This window comes from Salmo salar, chromosome ssa11 (genome assembly GCF_905237065.1).
Source record: "Salmo salar chromosome ssa11, Ssal_v3.1, whole genome shotgun sequence".
Lineage (NCBI taxonomy): Eukaryota > Metazoa > Chordata > Actinopteri > Salmoniformes > Salmonidae > Salmo > Salmo salar.
In genome coordinates, this window is record NC_059452.1 from 89,513,299 (window position 1) to 89,532,527 (window position 19,229).

At 41.7% G+C, this 19,229-nt stretch overlaps 3 protein-coding genes across 5 annotated transcripts; 1 reads left to right on the plus strand and 2 right to left on the minus strand.

The window, feature by feature from the left end:
* Positions 1-275: 275 nt before the first annotated feature.
* brcc3 (BRCA1/BRCA2-containing complex subunit 3) lies at positions 276-5,035 on the minus strand. Its single transcript, NM_001140884.1, has 8 exons — positions 4,866-5,035; positions 3,521-3,640; positions 3,252-3,339; positions 3,057-3,145; positions 2,906-2,961; positions 2,539-2,670; positions 832-875; positions 276-675 (listed from the first exon to the last, which is right to left on the minus strand). The coding sequence occupies exons 1-8, from the start codon at positions 4,968-4,970 to the stop codon at positions 527-529; spliced, it is 783 nt and encodes a 260-aa protein (NP_001134356.1). The 5' UTR covers positions 4,971-5,035; the 3' UTR covers positions 276-526.
* A 218-nt stretch (positions 5,036-5,253) lies between these two features.
* cmc4 (C-x(9)-C motif containing 4 homolog (S. cerevisiae)) lies at positions 5,254-7,753 on the plus strand. Of its 3 annotated transcripts, none has more exons than XM_014128932.1 (4): positions 5,254-5,533; positions 5,656-5,720; positions 5,833-5,967; positions 7,558-7,753. In XM_014128932.1, exons 2-4 carry the CDS (start codon positions 5,663-5,665, stop codon positions 7,617-7,619), a joined length of 255 nt encoding a protein of 84 aa, XP_013984407.1. In that variant the 5' UTR covers positions 5,254-5,533; positions 5,656-5,662; the 3' UTR covers positions 7,620-7,753.
* A 1,393-nt stretch (positions 7,754-9,146) lies between these two features.
* Positions 9,147-18,095, minus strand: LOC106563514 (FUN14 domain-containing protein 1). The gene is made up of 5 exons (XM_014129171.2): positions 17,926-18,095; positions 13,457-13,622; positions 13,245-13,320; positions 12,916-13,044; positions 9,147-10,365 (listed from the first exon to the last, which is right to left on the minus strand). The coding sequence occupies exons 1-5, from the start codon at positions 17,942-17,944 to the stop codon at positions 10,288-10,290; spliced, it is 468 nt and encodes a 155-aa protein (XP_013984646.1). The 5' UTR covers positions 17,945-18,095; the 3' UTR covers positions 9,147-10,287.
* Positions 18,096-19,229: the final 1,134 nt, after the last annotated feature.

A 19,229-nucleotide genomic window follows, 5' to 3' on the forward strand; every position in this document is an offset into this window, starting at 1 on the left:
TTCCCAAATGCACTGTACATTTCCATAAAGTCATGAAAACATTCATAACTACAAGTAATCAGAGTGAATGAGTCATCTCTTTTGACACCGCACAAATAAAGAAGCATGAAACATTAAAAAATAATTTAATAAGCAAATACCTGGATATACTATGTCACATTTAAAGAAATGGGCAATTCACATGGGGACGTCCTTTCATAACATAAATATAAGTTGACGAAAATGAAAAACGCATCCAATACTCAGTGCCAAGGAAAAAACATGTGACAATGTCTCTCAAAAATACAGTAATGTTTATTAGTAAACAGAGCATGACCTAACAGGAAACAGTGGCATTGGGAAGCAAAGACAAGTGTTCAGAGCGAAATCTTTCTCCATCGTGACAAAGTTTCAGGTAGATAGATGGTGGTTAAAATTCCACGCTCACAGATCACTTAGCCATGATGAGATTCCCTTAGTCACTTGTCCTCGTGTGAGAAGGTATACGGCACTGCAAAAACACAAGTCTTTTCCTTACCCCTCTCTCTCACATGGTTGCCAGCTCCTGAGTTAGTCTCTCCTTCTCCAGCTGCAGCTCAATAACACTCTGTCTGTTCTGCTCCAAACGGTCCTCCAGCCACTGCAGCAGGGGACCACTCACAGCAGACATCTGACTGCACAGGTTCTTAGTGAACACTGAAACACACACACACACACACACACACACACACACACACACACACACACACACACACGTTGGAGAAAGCAGTCGAGACAGATGAACTGTCTGTGATATTAATGTGCATGCTGATACAATCAAATATCAGTAGTCAACAAATACATGACACCAACCTGAGCCATTGTGTATCTTCGTGATCGGATCCAGGTGAGTTAAGCTGCAAAGAGAATGAAATACAACAATTATTCCATTAACAATGAGCAATACAAAATGAGCTTTCCTGTGTCCTGTGTTTGCAGCAAGACAATTTTGCATATTATGGTAGACAAAGGGGAAATGTGTTCAGCGTGGCAGAGGCAATTGCAGGGGGGCTCAAAACACACCAAAAAGAGGTACCAGGGAGCTCCTCCCTCACTGGCTTCACTCGGTCAAATAGCCTGGTACAACCCAGGCCAGTTTAATCAAATACCTTCAATGCATCACTAGTTTCCATCAAGACTCCACCCCTTTTTATTATCATCCTGAGAACTTCCCCAGGGTTTCGAACAAAACGTTAGAAGCCTGGGGTGCGTTCAGTACGACAGAACAGTGTTGAACGTTAAATTCAATAGAACTGGAACTGTACTAAACAACCAGTTGATGAATGACGTGATTATGGTGCCCCAGAGGGCAATTGTGCATGGCGTGCTGCAGGAGTTCTGCGATCTCAAAACAGCCACCAAACATACCTTCAATGTACCTGTTGAAGAACGATGTGTACCATTTTGTTTCCTGGAAACCTGACATTGAATTCTAAGTCAGTCAGAAATGTGCGTTTGAAACAGTAAATCATCCTCTCACAACTTCTACTAGCCAGAATGTTGAAAAAATATATATATTTTAACGGACTTTACCGGTTGTCCGTATGGCCGGTCCTTTTGGAGGTAGGAATGTGAGACGTATCCACAGTAAAGTATAATCAAATCAAACTGTCACACCTTACTGTGAAATGCTTACTTAACCAACAGTGCAGTTCAAGAAAGAGTTAAGAAAATATTTACCAAATAAACTAAAGTACAAAATAATAAAAAGTAACAATAAAATAACAACGAGGCTATATACAGGGTGTACGGGGTCAATGTGCGGGGATATTTTCAAAGCCCTGGTAGTGCTTTCAGATCTCTAGCAACTGAAGCACGCGCACAACAACCACGTCAACACGCGCACGACAACCACGTCAACACGCGCACGACAACCACGTCAACACGCGCACGACAACCACGTCAACACGCGCACGACAACCACGTCAACACGCGCACGACAACCACGTCAACACGCGCACGACAACCACGTCAACACGCGCACGACAACCACGTCAACACGCGCACAACAACCACGTCAACACGCGCACGACAACCACGTCAACACGCGCACGACAACCACGTCAACACGCGCACGACAACCATGTCAACACGCGCACGACAACCATGTCAACACGCGCACGAGCTCAGAAAGTATGGATGGGTCTCGTGCATGTAGTTCTTTCTTGTGCACATGCTGCAGGTGATAGAAATCTGAACTCACTACCAGCGCTTTGAAAAGTTGATGCAATTATACTTTCCTGTGGATACATTGTCTCACATTCCTACCGCCAAAATGACCAACCGCACAGACAACCGGTAAAGTACATTAAAATATTCAACATTCTGGCTTGTAGAGGTCGCGAGAAGAAACTTTCCTGATTCAAACGCTCATTTCTGCCCAACGTAGAATTCAACGTGATTCAACTTTAGGTTTCCATGCAACGTTTTGGCGAAACGTATTGTTCAGTACAAACAGTCACAACGAAGCAAACGTTGAACCGAAATAAACACACCCCATGGGCTTTCGAGGCTGAATACCTGTGAATCTTTCTGTAGGTATCCTGCTCTTCCTGGCAGAGGATTCTTGGGAGCTCCACTGCTGATTCAAGGCACACTTTCCCAATGGCCTCGTGCGGGACCACATGAATTGGGATCTCGATTCTCTCGTACCTTTAGCAACACAGATTTGGGATGCAATTCAGTATTTGTGCCGATATTGTCAAATGGCTTATTTTTTGGGGACAACTGCTTTGAGAAGGACTGAATCAACTGAATATTCTTCTAATTAGTAGTCATGAGGGAGAAAAGATAACGATAATCTAATAACACCTAATTTAGTTTAACAGACCTGGATAGGATATTAATTTCACTGCAAACAGTGGTTTCCAAACAGGGGCACACTTACTCAGAGCCTTTCTGGGCTTGCACAGACTGGAAGCAGGTGTAGAGAACTCGACCAGTCTAAGAGAAAATAATCATTGAATTCATTCAATGCCACTTTGTATATCAAAATGACTTTATTTATTTATTTAAAATTGCTGTCATTTAAACCCTACTTTTGTGTTCTTATCCTCAATGAAACAGGAGAATATCAGCCCAACAAAGCCCTGGTCCATCATTTGGTACATGGCCTGTGTTCTTACATCTGTTGTAGAAAATGAATGACTCAGACACCAACTGAAACAGTTTGCCATGACAGTGAAAACTAAAGTAATGGAACTGATGTGGTAGGGGGGTGCTCTGGTTCTTACCCACATGTGATGGCCACACAGTGATGTGGGGGTGAGAGTGGTACCAACCAACTACACGCATCGGCCGTCCAGTCATTTCAGCCAACCTGTAGCTCTTACTAAGGAAATAGATTACCAAAAATGATAAAATGGCTGTGTCCTCAGGAATCCTATGAAACCTCCACCGGTCACACTGACATTTGTGACATCCATGACAGTGACTTTGTCACACTGATCTCCTGCAAGACACCACCAGAAGACAGATTTATTTTTTCATGAACAAAGGATATCTCAGCTTCGGTAGCCGCTGAAGATAGCTGCTCAGGCGAGATTTCCACGCGATCCTTCCTCTTGTCTGAGCGCCGGAGAATAATAACAGAATGAATGTGGACGATGCGGTTGGTGTCCACCTGTGTAAACACACCAGGTGACTTTGAAAGCAGAATACTTAGTAGGGTTGTTAGCTAGAATCAATTAAACGTGTCACTATACCAAGTTGGGGACATATGCCAACTGAAAATATAAATGTAACAAGGGATACACATGCATGCATGTAGTCTGATTAATCAGGCTGGAATACGCAATTAAATTGTACATACCAAGTGTGTATAACAGCCTGATTAATCATACTAGAATGCATGCAACCCCCCTTGGGTTGTGCCATGGCGGAGATCGTTGTGGGCTATACTCGGCCTTGTCTTTGGACGGTAAGTTGGTGGTTGGAGACATCCCTCTAGTGGTGTGGGGGCTGTGCTTTGGCAAAGTGGGTGGGGTTATATCCTGCCTGTTTGGCCCTGTCCGGGGGTATCATCGGATGGGGCCACAGTGTCTTCTGATCCCTCCTGTCTCAGCCTCCAGTATTTATGCTGCAGTAGTTTATGTGTCGGGGGGCTAGGGTCAGTCTGTTACATCTGGAGTATTTCTCTTGTCTTATCCGGTGTCCTGTGTGTATTTAAATATGCTCTCTCTAATTCTCTCTTTCTGTCTTTCTCTCGGAGGACCTGAGCCCTAGGACCATGCCTCAGGACTACCTGGTATGATGACTCCTTGCTGTCCCCAGTCCACCTGGCCGTGCTGCTGCTCCAGTTTCAACTGTTCTGCCTGCGGCTATGGAACCCTGACCTGTTCACCGGACGTGCTTGTTGCACCCTCGACAACTACTATGATTATTATTATTTGACCATGCTGGTCATTTATGAACATTTTAACATCTTGACCATGTTCTGTTATAATATCCACCCTGCACAGCCAGAAGAGGACTGGCCACCCCTCATAGCCTGGTTCCTCTCTAGGTTTCTTCCTAGGTTTTTGGCCTTTCTAGGGAGTTTTTCCTAGGGAGTTTTTCCTAGCCACCGTGCTTCTTTCACATGCTTTGCTTGCTGTTTGGGGTTTTAGGCTGGGTTTCTGTACAGCACTTTGAGATATCAGCTGATGTACGAAGGGCTATATAAAAATAAATTTGATTGATTTGATTGATTGATGTAACGTTTATCTATCTATCGCGCTAGTAACACAAGCATTTCGCTGCATCTGCTATAACATCTGCTCAACGTGTACGCGACCAATAAACTGATTGATTGATAAAGTTATTTAGCTAAATGGCTAACGTTAAATAGCTAGCTAACGTAACTTTACCTCTCCGATGCAGAGTCCCATTACTTCCTCCTTCTCGGTACTTAATGCATGATTCATGCAAACCAAAAAGGCATCTGATTCGAGGTGAACTGCGCTTACTGCCATGTTATAGAACTATAACTTCCACGTTTAAAAAATATAATAATCAATGGCTAGCTAGCTTTATCAAACTCCACAAGCTAGAGTTAACTATCTACTTCCTTGTCAAAGCGTGTGTTACATCAATAACAGTACGTTGTTGCAAGGAGGCAGATTAGCCCATAGGTGAATCTCAATTGTTCACTTTTCGCGTCCTCTCTCCTCGTCTCCTTCAAACCTATTGGAAGAGAAGATCATAGGGGCGGGACCTGTAGATTTCTCATCCAATGGGTTTTGAGAAGGAGGCGAGGAGAGTGGACGCGAGAAGGCTGCAATCGAGATTACCCATGTGTTCCTAGCGCCGTGTGTGCGAAAGTATTTTACCACTTAGCCCTCAAAATCGTACACTTTTTATACAGTCGTACGTTTTCCACAAACATAAAATACATTTATAGACATCACAAAATAATGTAGTTCTAATTATCTGCAGTTTAATCAGCAAAGTCCATAGGGCAGCCAATCCAGTCGGACGACATTTGGTAAACACCCGGGATTCCGGGGACGTTTGTAGCGGCTTGAAGAACGAACAGGTATACAATCATGACAGTTCAGTATCGTAGGCTAATTGCAATATGTACAGGTGGTTAATAGTTTAAGCTGATTGTCCAAGTAATCAAACATGTCTATTTACATGTCTGTGTTTTCTTGATAGTGGTAAAATGCCACAGAAAGATCCTTGTCAGAAGCAAGCATGCGCAATTCAGAAGTGTTTACAAGGTGAGGGTTTTCCACAACATTATCCATTTATGATTTCTAACGTGAATAGCTTTTGATATCTGATTGGGTTTCATGTATTACACGTACTTAGCCCACTGTCTTTGTCTTCCAGCAAACAAGTACATAGAGAGCAGGTGCGAGGATGTAATAAGAGCTATGCGTATGTGCTGTGAGCACGCAGGCGAGAACTCCATCTGCTGCTCAGGGTTCTCTAGGGAACGGAAGTCTACAGAGCCTAAAATTCCTGGTGCGTCCTGACCTGATTGTGGACACTGGACAATGGTCTTATTTGTAAATTGTACATAATGACAATGCTTCAAATGTAATAAAGTTGTTTATAATGACAGTAAATGATCCTACGGGATGGAATCCAGTGTTGTTCAAATACTGTAACCAGGGGTACAACTTCCACGGGGGGGCATGACCCCCCTCACATTCTAAAATTGCATTTTTGTCCCCTTCAGTTTAATCATTGCACTGTGATACAAACCGCTGCTCGGGTGTGCTTTAGGACCATGCAGATGCCTCAGAGCGGTCAGGCGTATAGGACCAGCACTGGAGAGCTGAACAGAGGCAGCTACTCTTTAGTTCACTGATTTAGCTGGCAATGTAACTGCTGTTTGACAGAAAAATATATATATTCATAAACTGGGTGGGTCAAGACCTGAATGCGGATTGGCTGGCAGTGGTGGTATATTTAAGCAATAAGTCACCTTGGGGGTTTGTGGTATATGGCCAATATACCACGGCTAAGGGCTGTTCTTAGGCACGACACAGTTTACAATAGCCTTATTGCTATTATAAACTGGTTAGCAATGTAATTAGAGCAGTAAAAAAAATTGTCATACCTGTGGTATACTGTCTGATATACCACGGCTGTCAACCAATCAGCATTCAGGGCTCGAAACACCCAGTTTATAACAGACCGTGTACCACAGGTATGACATTTATTTGTACTGCTCTAATTGAGTTGGTAACCAGTTTATAATAGCAATAAGGCACTTTGGGGGTTTGTGGTAAATGGCCAATATACCACAGCTAAGGGCTGTATTCAGGCACTCTGCTTTGCATTGTGCATATTGGCCATATACCACACCCCCTTGTGCCTTATTGCTTAAATATATTCCCAGTGCTGAGCTAGTAGTGTAACTGACATTTTACCTTAACTAATGTTTCATCCCCTCTCAAATGAAGTGAATGAACTACTAGCAGCTAGCTAGTAGCTAAGTACCACAGCCAGTTCAGCTCTAGCTAGCCTCTAGCTATCTGTCAGGTAGTATCTAACAAGTGTTGTGTGTATGGAAATGTTTTGTAGCCTTTTTTGTCACGTTTCAACAGAAGTACATTTGATGATGTACCATTAGCTAGCAGAGCTAGCCAAAAGAGCTAACGTTAGCTAGCTAGCTCATTAACTTTTGCGATTATGTTTGCCTCAATCACACGACCTGAATCAAACGATGAAACCAGCGGCCAAACGAATGAAGACTGATATTCTGACGTTTTTTTTCAGCTCAATGTGAGTTATTAGTCAGTATACCACTATAAAGTTATTGATCTGTCAGTTTCCATAGCTAGTTCCCTACTTTTCACACTGACACGGTGTAAACAGCTTTAGAGGCTTCACTGTCATGGTGCAGTCAGTACACAACTCAGATGGTGACAGATGTCCCTACAGGGTCAGACAATGAATGGATACAAAGTTTCATCTTGAGTTGATAGGTAGGCAACAGTCTGGGATCTGTGAATAATGGTAATTTCAATGGTTGAACCATTGATTCTATTAATGTATAATATATAAATGTTCACCAATGTAATTCTTTGTTATGCCTCATCTAAGCAGGATCAGATGGTGATAGGGGTCTCAGCAGGGTCTGGCAGCCAGGGAAGACCAGTCTGTGATGGAGCAGAGGTGAATTTTTGCAGATGCAACACTATTTTCTCTGTGCCGCAAACACTGTAAAGCAAGAAGCTTCAAAGATTGAAACTATTTTAAGTCCGTCTGACAAACCAATAAAGCTGATTTCCAAACTGTATCAAAGCGTTGATAGAGGCTTTTCCCGATGACACAAAACTTGTCATACAAAAATGTGAGGAAGACCTGGGAGACTATTGATGATGGATACAGATGTTAGAATGCCCAGTCATGTTCATATCATCTCAGACATAAATTACTGCAGTTTAAGACAATCCATAGAAAGTACTATATGCCAGTGAAACTGAATGTCATGCACACAAATGTAATTATTCTGCTGGAGGTGTAACACAAAAGGGGACATATTTGCATATGTTATGTTCTTGTGAAGGCTGGCTGAATTCTGGCAAAGAATATGTTCTATCTCAACATGTCTATAGTTTCTCCCTGTTTTTGTTTGCTTGGAAATGTTGATACTGGAGACTTATCAGAAAAAACTGTGTAACCTAGCATTTACAGTGGCTAAGAAATGCATTACCATTAATTGGAAGGTTGGTTATCCTCCCATAATGGATGGAAGAAATGTCAAGTTATGTAGATAATCTTGTAATTAATCAAATCTAGTTAAGGGTATACTGTGCAACTTTCATAAGGTCTGGATGCCTTATGGAAAACAGTACGACAAAAGGAGTTTGTATTGAAATCATGCCCACGTCAGTGGAGATACCTATTTAGGCAATCCCTAGCTGCTGGGCTGCTCAATCCTGGCCCTGGGTGTCTGCCGTACTATAGGTTATCACTTTGGCCTAACACCTGAAACCAATAATGAATGTTTCACTAAGATCCTCAAGCTGAGTAGGGTGTGTTGGGTTGGGGTGCTGCAGGGCCGTGGACCCCTAGGGACATGGTGACCCAGCTAAATTGTGTGCAAGTAAAAAAAAGCTCTAGAGTACTATTAGGCCTATGAATTATATGGAGGGTGTACTGTTTGTGTGTTAATGTGTAGCTGTTTTTATAAAACTTGTTTTCCAAACCTTTCCCTGAGACAAACAAAAAAAGATGGGAAGGAAGTGTTGGGGGGAGAGTTTAGTTATTGACTAGACTGGTGGGGGTCGGACATACAGGCGGCTCAGGCTGGCTGGCTGAAATTTGATAATCAAAAGTCGTACTTTATTTGTAAGAGTTGTTAATTTGTTAGGCTATTGGTTAAAGGCGCAACACAATATTAATTATTGATTTAGTTCAGTCTTATCAATCACTTAAACATATTTAATGATCTCTTACCTAGGTTGATGACTGGGCATTTTTGCTTACTTTATGTTGTTCCAAATAGTGATGATAGAAGGGGCATATTAGATTGTGTAGAAATGCAGGAAATTAGCTTTAGATGCCCCCCAAAATGGGAGGGCCCCAGACCATCCACCAAGTTGTCCCCCCATTTCTAAAACAAAGTTGCACACCTTACTATAGCTGTATTATCAGTGAAACTATGGCAAACAAAATCATTCTAGAAAGACAGTTCACTTTTTTATTACTTCTCCCAGAATTTTACATTTTGTTTTTAACAAAATATAGAATTTTAAAACGGTGAAAAAAATACTATGAAGCTTTTGAACAGCACATTTTACAAGTAATTGGGTAAGGGTTGCATTGAGGATAAACATTGGAGAAATAATTGTAGCAAACTTGCATTCCTATCAGTGCATTACCTCATCACATATGTTCTCTACAAAGGCTTATTGATATGTTCCATGTATTACAGTACATTCCATTATTGACCTTAGTCATTTATAAGTACACTGGAATCTTGTATGCTGTGCGGCAACTTTTGATCATGCAACTTTAAATCAACACAATCTGTACTTGCAAACAAATCTGACTCAGACCTCAGTCTCAAGCAGGGATTTAGAAAGCCAGATAGAAAGCCAGACTGGACATATCTGGCTTTCTAACTCCCTGGTCTCAAGTAAGAACTTGACACGCATCCTCATCCACTGGTAAATAAGTCACTACTATTGGGGATGATTAATATGCACACACCATGATTGTCCTTGAATTACACTTTGGAATTTTAGGTAAGAAAATATGACGTCTGTAATACCATTTAAACTTGTGTTACTGCAGCTTCTTAGTCTCCGTGTACAGGACTTACTCATACATGTATTTCTGTTTGTAACTCTGAGACCCTTTGGTTTGAAGGAACATATAAACACATAAAACCTTGATCTTAACAATTTAGAAGATGAAGGATATTACTAAACAAATCCCAAATTAGGGAAAACAAGTTAAAAGGGCTTCGCTCCAGTTCCATCTGACAGAATGCACGTGTATCCAGATATGGTTTGAAATCCACCAAAATAGACCTATCTCAAATAAGTACTGTATTATACCAGAATAATGCATAGGAAAATGTAATAAATTAAATAGTAAGACAGGTCATGCATAAGCCTCAATGATAAACATAGTATTTTAAATGGCTGTGTTTTGAAATGGACACACATTCCCATGAGCCCAAAAACACACATTAAGCCTATGAGTTACAGTTTGACATATGATATATGTAGTCTACTTGCATATCTAGATAGCTGGTTAGGGTTAAGCTTTTTTCAGCTTTGTATTTGACACAATATTAAATAAAGAGATTCATTTGTAGATTTAGGAGGCCAAGCCCAGCAGAAATCCCCCAGCAAAACCTCCTGTGAGGACAATATTCTTCTTCACAAATGTCTGCACCTGGTAAAAAGAAAAACACCAATGCATGGTTAAGTTTAGCAGAGTATTGATAAGCATTGTTCATAGTATGGAAGCCCGTTCCTTATGAGCTTGTGAGCCCAAGCCCGAACAAACAAAACATAGTTATGATTGTGCCATTATACAATACATAGCCTACCACATATTACGCATGGCAGAAAAACATAAAACAAAACTGATTTAGCTTATACTCCAAAATTAAACAGATTTGAGTAGTCGCCTTTGAGTGTGGACTGTTTTATTCTGCATATTGGATGGACTGGTTACCAAAATGTCTATACATGAGTCTGGGAGAGTGCGTATAGCCCTAGGCGATGCACTTGATTCATTGATTTTGCAGTGCGACTTAAAGTTAGCCTAGAATTAGTGAATTTGTAATTGATTTTGAATAGCCTAGTAAATATGGATTTTTTTTATTTATTTTAAGAATTAATTGACATTACCTTCAGCTATACAGAATATCTCACCAACATGCATTTCCATCTGCTCTCCTTTATTGAGTGCGCAGAAGGTCTGTCAACAGTGTAGTGAAATATGTTTTGTTGCGTAAACATGTCACTATTGATGTTCCTGAACAGATTTCATTTGCCCTAATTAAGCAGTGGGTAGCTGCAGGAACAGGGTTGGAGAGCCCATGGCATACAGAGTTTGGGGCGGAATATCACCTGTCGGGCAGCGAGAGCATGCTCCTCAAACAGTGGTTGATGAAATTAGTGTTCTTATATTTACTCCTCAACTGCTCATATTAAAGAACATGCTCCACTGTAAAACCGAAGTAGCCTACAAAGCAGACCCACAGGAAAGCGCACAGCCTTCATTTGCAATTTGAGCGCATACAGATGACATGTCACTTTTCCCCTGCCCCTACCCATTTGATAATGGACCATTCTAAATCTAAACAAATTTTACATATTAGTAATGACAAGATTAAATTGAGAATAGTCTGGTGAAAATATGATCACTTGATGAGAGGACAGCTGTGCAGCATGAGGCAAGGAACAGAGAGCAAGCTTTTTTCCCCTACTTTCTCATCAATGGAGCCTATATGTTTTTATTTAAGATTTGTATCATTACTAATGTTGCCAAAGAACTAAATCTTGCATATAGGACCCGTTTCAAATTACCACTTTTACGCTCAACATAGCCACACCATGAGCACTCGCTCTGTAATGGGAAAAATATAATGAATTTCAATTTACTATGAAATCTGATAAGATATGCTTAAATCCTGTGCCATTTTATCAGCCAAATTAACAAGCCTACAACATGGAGCATAGCCAGATAACATAGGCCTACAGTAGGCCAACTCATATTCTGTTCTTCTGAAATACATTTTCTTCATATCATAAATGTTTCTTTAAAACCTGACAAAAATAAATGGATTTACTGGTGTATATTAAAATGATTTAGACTTTTCTAAATGTAGTGGTTCTAAAGGTGTGCATCAGGGCTTGTATGCGTGGAGGCTAAACTTTACCTTGAGACTGGCAGTCTTTCGCATGACAATAACCATCAGACAAAATGTAATTCGTTTTGGGAAACAACAAAACTCAGGCTTCTATCAAACTTAAATAAGTTGAACTCGCATCTCAGCTGATGTGAAGTGTAGCTCTCCCCAACATCTCTCAAGCTCCACTGGAACACTGGCCCAGCCATCCCTAAATAGCACCTGGGCCAACACAGGTGAAACACCTTCCCACTAACGAGATGGCAACCAGCACAGGTGTAACACATACTGACTGACAAATCGGTGTGCCCTACGTGCTAAAGTACCTGAAAACATAAATGAAAAAACCAAAGCATGTAACAACTTTAAAGGATAACCGTATCTATGTCCTATAGTCACCGTGCGAGCTTTGATATTGTTCGATATTAATGAATTGGAGAGTTTTGTTGATGTGAGTTGATGCCCGTTTCATGAGCGACTTACTATCTCATAATTAGGGTTATCACTTTTTTCCTCTAGAAATTAAATATGTTTCATGTTTTGTTTGCTTGCCACGATACAAGTATGGCGATACGAAGTATCGTGGCAAGGAAACAAAACATGAAACATATTCAATTTCGAGGAAAAAAAGTCAAAATGTTAGAAACAAACAGCATTATGTTGTCACCAAGAGTCACATTTGTTTATTTTGCAAACAATAGCACCAACATTTTTAAATAAAGTAGGACCATAGAGTTAGTCTAATTCATGTTGTTTTCTTTTTGCAATGGAAAATCTGGTCTCGTAGTATCACGACACTGGTATCATGACAATCCTACTTATAATAATGACTTATTATTTCAATTATGACTTACTATCTCACAACTCAGTCAGATTTTCTTTTTTGGGTGGCAGGAACGGGCTTCCATATATTTGACATTGTTCTCTTTTATACTCTGGAGTAAAAAGATGTGGATAGCTTCAACATCATACCATTAGTCATGAGCATATTTGAAATGCTAAAATCACAACACCAAAGAGATCATAAGACATGAATCAGATAGGAAACATCCACCATTTTATAGTAGACCATGATGACCCCTTACCTCATCCACTTTTGTCCTGACTTCTTTACTGGGCTTTTCTGTATTCAACTTCAGCTGTTTCTTAGCCTTGTTTACATCACGCTCCACTCTCTTCCAGTCCACTTTGATGTACCCTGTGTGGTTGGCAATCTAGAAGGAAATTAATCACACACCAATAATGGCAATGTGACTGGGGTTGAGTCATAACACACTTCCATGTGTCCTAATGTGAAACATGAGTGTCAAATATGTGTTAAATGTAGGTAAATAAGTCAGTCAGGTGTTGTTTAGAACTATGGATTTTCAAACACAAAATAAATTGATGCAGAGCATAAGAAGTCACACTTTACCTGAAGCAAAAAGAAGCCTCCACCCACTGCTGAAGCTGCCAGCTTTCCAACTTTCTGGAACAAATACCCAGCACACCTAAGAGGAAAAACAGCTATTAAACAAAGACCTGCCAAGTCATAAATGGTTACAATTGTAGAACACCACAGCAGATTCACATGGCTTATCCATGTATTATTTATTCATATTACACAATCAGGACTGATTGACTCACCAGCCAGACACTCCACCAATGGCAAGCTGGGTGGCAACATCATACTTCTCTGCTACTGGCCCAGAGTTCTTGCCAAAAATTTTGTTCCACCATCTCTGTTTCTTGGCATAGCCTACCACCTCTTCACTCTTATCTAGAAGATACTCTACCACCTCCTCACTCTTATCTAGAAGAACAAATCACACAAAAAAAAGAGTCAGACCCACCACCATGTAACTGTATCTAGTTGTAATTTGATATAGCCAATTATCACATTGATTTCAGTCATACGCTTGATCATCCTTCGCTCACATGACTTTGCAGGACACTGAAATACAGTGTACATCTTATGCTGTGTCTGATGCCAGAAAGTAGACTACATTGACCTTTACAAATCCAGGCTTCTGGACACTTGAAAATAGAGGCCTAAAATAGACCAGCCTAGAGAGACCAGATGGCCATCAATTTCACTTTCAGTCAGACAGACTTGTGATCAGCTCAGCAGTCAAGAGATTTGGTCCGTCTCAAGATCAAACACACTGACCTGGCAGACACAATCCTTTTTGATGCATACCATTGATAGTTAAACACTTTTGTTCCGTTTTATGGAATTGGCCCTGTTTGTTTTAAGGTCAGTGCTATCCGGGATCCTTGTGACATCCCTACCCTAAAAGCCAATTTATGCTTGATCTGAAAATGTGGTCAGAGGCTCTGTATGGAGGGCGTGATGTAATTGCAGCGCCTTCGGAGGCATGCAAAGGCAAAAGGATCATCGATGTTTGGCTGTCATTTGACAAATAATCATAATTGTAAAAAAATTGTCTGTGCTACAGACAGCGATATCGGTCTGCTAATACAGGACTAGTAAAGGCCCAGTGCACTACTTTAAAAAATATATAAATAAGGCCTCCCGATTGGCGCAGCGGACTCAGGCACTGCATCGCAGTGCTTGAGACATCACTACAGACCCGGGTTTGATCCCAGACTGTGTCACAACCGGCCGTGACCGGGAGTCCCATAGGGCGGAGCACAATTGGCTCAGCGTCGTCCGGGTTAGGGGAGGGTTTGGCTGGGTGGGCTTTACTTGGCTCATAGCGCTCTAGTGACTCCTTGTGGCGGGCCAGGTGCCTGCAGGATGACTTCGGTTGTCAGTTGAACGGTGTTTCCTCCGACACATTGGTGCGGCTGGCTTCCGGGTTAAGCGGGCGGGTGTTAAGAAGCACGGTTTGGCAGGCCATGTTTTGGAGGACGCGTTGGGGAGTAGAAACAATGAGACAAGATCGTAATTGGATCGCAATTGGATATTACAAAAGTGTGGAGGAAAAAGTGGGTAAAATACAACATATATATATATATATATATACACACATACACACAGTACCAGTCAAAAGTTTGGACACAACTCATTCCAGGGTTTTTATTTTTACTACGTTCTACATTGTAGAACAATATTGAAGACATCAAAACTATGAAATAACACATATGGAATCATGTAGTAACCAAATCAAAATGTATTTTATATTTGAGATTCTTCAAAGTAGCCACCCTTTGCACACTGTTGGCATTCTCTCAGCCAGCTTCATGAGGTAGTCACCTGGAATGCATTTCAATTAACAGGTGTGCCTTCTTAAAAGTTCATTTCTGGAATGTCTTTCCCTCTTAATGCATTTGAGCCAATCAGTTGTGTTGTGACAAGGTAGGAGTGGTATACAGAAGATTGCCCTATTTGGTAAAACACCAAGTCAATATTATGGCAAGAACAGCTCAAATAAGCAAAAACTTTGAAAGTTTATTCAACTGCAGTGGCAAAAACCATCAAGTGCTAGGATGGATGAAACTGGCTCTCATGAGGACCACCAGAGGAAAGGAAGACCCAGAGTTAACCTGTGCTGCAGAGGATAAGTTCATTAGAATTAGTTGAATTGCTGTAAAGAACCTACTAAAGGACACCAATAAGAAGAGACTAGCTTGGGCCAAGAAACACAAGCAATGGACATTGGACCGGTGGAAATCTGTCCTTTGGTCTGATGAGTCCAAATTGGATATGTTTGGTTCCAACTGCCGTGTCTTTGTGAGACGCAGAGTAGGTGAACGGATGATCTCTGCATGTGTGATTCCCACCACGAAGCATGGAGGTGGTGTGATGGTGCTTTGCTGGTGACACTGTCTGATTTATTTAGAATTCAAAACACACTTAACCAGCATGGCTACCACAGCATTCTGCAGCGAGACGCTATCCCATCTGGTTTGTGCTTAGTGGGACTATCATTTGTTTTTCAACAGGACAACAACCCAAAACACACCTCCAGGCTGTGTAAGGGCTATTTGACCAAGACGGAGAGTGATGGAGTATTGCATCAGATGACCTTGCCTCCACAAATCACCCAACCTCAACCCAATTGAGATGAGTTGGACCGCAGAGTGAAGGAAAAGCACCCAACAAGTGCTCAGCATATGTGGGAAATCCTTCAAGACTGTTGGAAAAGCATTCCTCAGGAAAAAGAGAGGTAGAGGAAGTCAGAGAGAGGAAGGGGGTTAGCTTGAATAGGTTAAAGTGTAGGGAAAAGGGAGGTTTTTCAAATAAGAATGGTAGAAAGTGTAAGCAGAGTGTGCTGTACGCCGGATCGAAGACAGGAGGAGAAATGGAAGTGATTGAGGGCAAAGTATCGGAGGGGGTAGGTGTGAAGTTCTCGGAGCCTGAGGCTTACACCGAGAGTCAGGATAAAGAGGAGTGTGGTAGGAGTGAAATGTTTGGAAAAAGTGGACCCTTGCCTTTTGGCTGATCCATTTGTGGTTTCAGGATGGGTAAAAACAGAGTTGGGTGCTGTAGAATCAGTAAAGGTAACCAGAAGTGATCTAGTCATCATGTTTTGCGTTTCTGCTGGTCAGAGTTAAATGAATGGGGATAAGAGATGTGAATTGTTTTGCTCTGAAGAAAAGGGCACCTTTGAAAGGAGTGATTAGAGTAGTGGTAAATGTGAAAGTTAACCAACTGAAGGGGAAGATTCCCAGTGTCGTTTGGAGCGACGCAGACAGGGTGGTGTGAGTGATGAAACAGAAGAGACGTTGTCTGTCCTTTTGAGTTTCGATGTTGATGTCCTTGCCCGACAAAGTGATGTTAGGATATTTACACTACCGGTCAAAGGTTTTAGAACACCTACTCCTTCCAGGGATTTTCTTTCTTTTGACTATTTTCTACATTGTAGAATAATAGTGAAGACATCAATACTATGAAATAACACATTTGAAATCAAGTAATAACCAAAAAAGTGTTCAAATCAAAATATATTTTATAATTGAGATTCTTCAAATAGCCACCCTTTGGGACTATTATTCTACAATGTTGAAAATAGTAAAAAGAAAGAAAAAACAGAAATGTCCAGTGCGATAGAGGCAGGTTGAGCTTTCCTGGGTTAGAGTAGTGCAGAAGTTGTCATATGCTGAGGCAGTGAAGAAAGTAGAAGATGGGTCAAGGGATCCTGAGAGGAGTGGTATGAGTAGTAGATCTGTACCAGTACAGAGGGATAGGCCAACAAGTGATATATGCTTGTATAGCAATGGTATCAACTGTACTACAGGGATGGAATGGAAGTTGCTGGAAAAAAATGTAGGTTGTGGTGGCAGCTGCAGAGAGGTATTTGGGTGTGTGAGACTTGACGTCAGAAGAGTTACAGGGTGTGGTGGTGTCCCCTCCTTTCAGACTGTTGGCCTGAGGTAAGGACTAGATAGATTTAAATAGTGGAGAAGGGTGGTGGGTTGTGTTGATTTATTTTGTATAAGGGAGTTTATACTCCAGTCTAGTAGGTAGCGGTAATGCAACATTTGATGCCAACCTCCGTTAAACCTCATCGAATAACAAAAATAAGTGGTTAGTAATACTACAAGATTGAACAAGAAAGTAGGTGGGGTCCCATAACATGGCCTTCACTATCCCCTATACGAGACCTCAGTAACGGCACAGTAAGACATACCAGTCATGTATGCAATATCAGTTAGGCTTAATGCCAAATATTATATAACCAAGTTATTGAATGGACCCAATGTCTGTGTCGTAGTTAGTAGTAAATGTTGTGTTAGGCTAACCAGCTACTGAGCTACTAGCATTAGCTAACTACCGACCAACACACCCAGGGAGCACTGGAAGGTACGTTAGCCAACTACCATTACAGCTGCTATCAACAGGGACTACGTCCCTGAATAGCAGGCGTGGTGACTTGCAAACGAGGCACGCTAATGTGCATTTCACACCGAGTTCTTTCTATCTAACTAACTGCGATTTTTAGCTAGCATAACATTTTGCACATGCTAGTTAACTTTCTGAAGGGCAGCGTTCAAGTGCATTAACGTAAAGAAAGGCAAACGCACGCAGTTCGCGTGCCAGTATTTTATAGTTTCAGTCAGATTAAATACTATTTGTGGATAGTTACCTAGATCAATATATTTAAACGATGTATTCTATTTCAAATATTTGTTGCTAGCTTGTTTCTCACCTTTCTTCTTCTCGGCCATTTTTTCTCAAGTCACTTCGTTTCAACCCGGATTTGAATCGAGAGCCCATCCGGAATATCACGTGACGGAGCAGAAAACTGGCCTCGTAGAAAAAGAGGCGAAGCGAAACATTCTCCAAGTTCCGCTGACTGCGATTCGGCCCACGTTTGACCCCGCCCACCTTTTTTTGGCCCATCTGAGGTTTAACAGTCACACACTGAATACAAACACACACGTTTGCGCAAGGCACACGTTGAATAAAAACGTATTTCATTTTTGAAGATCGTAAGAAATATTATATCAAATCAAATGTTATGTCACATGCGCCGAATACAACAGGTGAAATGTGAAATGCTTACAAGCCCTTAACCAACTATGCAGTTAAGAAAATGCCCAACAGTAAGATAAGAAAAAAAAAAAAATTAAAGAGCAGCAGTGAATAACAATAGTGGGGCTATATACAGCGGGTACCGGTACAGAGCCAATGTACGGGGGCACCGGTGTCGAGGTAATTGAAATAATTATGTACATGCAGGTAGGGTTGTTAAAGTGATTATCCATAGATAATAACAGAGAGTAGTAGCAGCATGGGGGGAGGGGGGCTGCAAATAGTCTGGGTAGCCATTTGATTAGCTGTTCAGGAGTCTTATGGCTTGAGGGTAGAAGCTGTTTAGAAGCCTCTTGGACCTAGACTTGGCGCTCCGGTACTTCTTGCCGGGCGGTAGCAGAGAGAACAGTCTATGACTTGGGTGGCTGGAGTCTTTGACGATTTTTAGTGCCTTTCTCTGACACCGCCTGGTATAGAGGTCCTGGATGGCAGGAAGCTTGGCCCCGGTGATGTACTGGACCGTACACACTACACTACCCTTGCGGCGGGAGGCCGAGCAGTTGCCATACCCATCAGGATGCTCTCAATGGTGCAGGTGTAAAATCTTTTGAGAATCTGAGGACCCATGCCAAATCTTTTTAGTCTCCTGAGGGGGAATAGGTTTTGTTGTGCCCGCTTCACGACTGTCTTGGTGTGCTTGGACCATGTTAGTTTGCTCTACAGCCCCATCGATGAGAATGGGAGTATGCTCGGTCCTCTTTTTCCTGTAGTCCACAATCATCTCCTTTGTCTTAATCACGTTGAGGGAGAGGTTGTTGTCCTTGCACCACACGGTCAGGTCTCTGACCTCCTCCCTATAGGATGTCTCATCGTTGTCAGTGATCAGGCCTACCACTGTTGTGTCATCAGCAAACTTAATGATGGTGTTGGAGTTGTGCCTGGCCGTGCAGTCATGAGTGAACAGGGAGTACAGGAGGG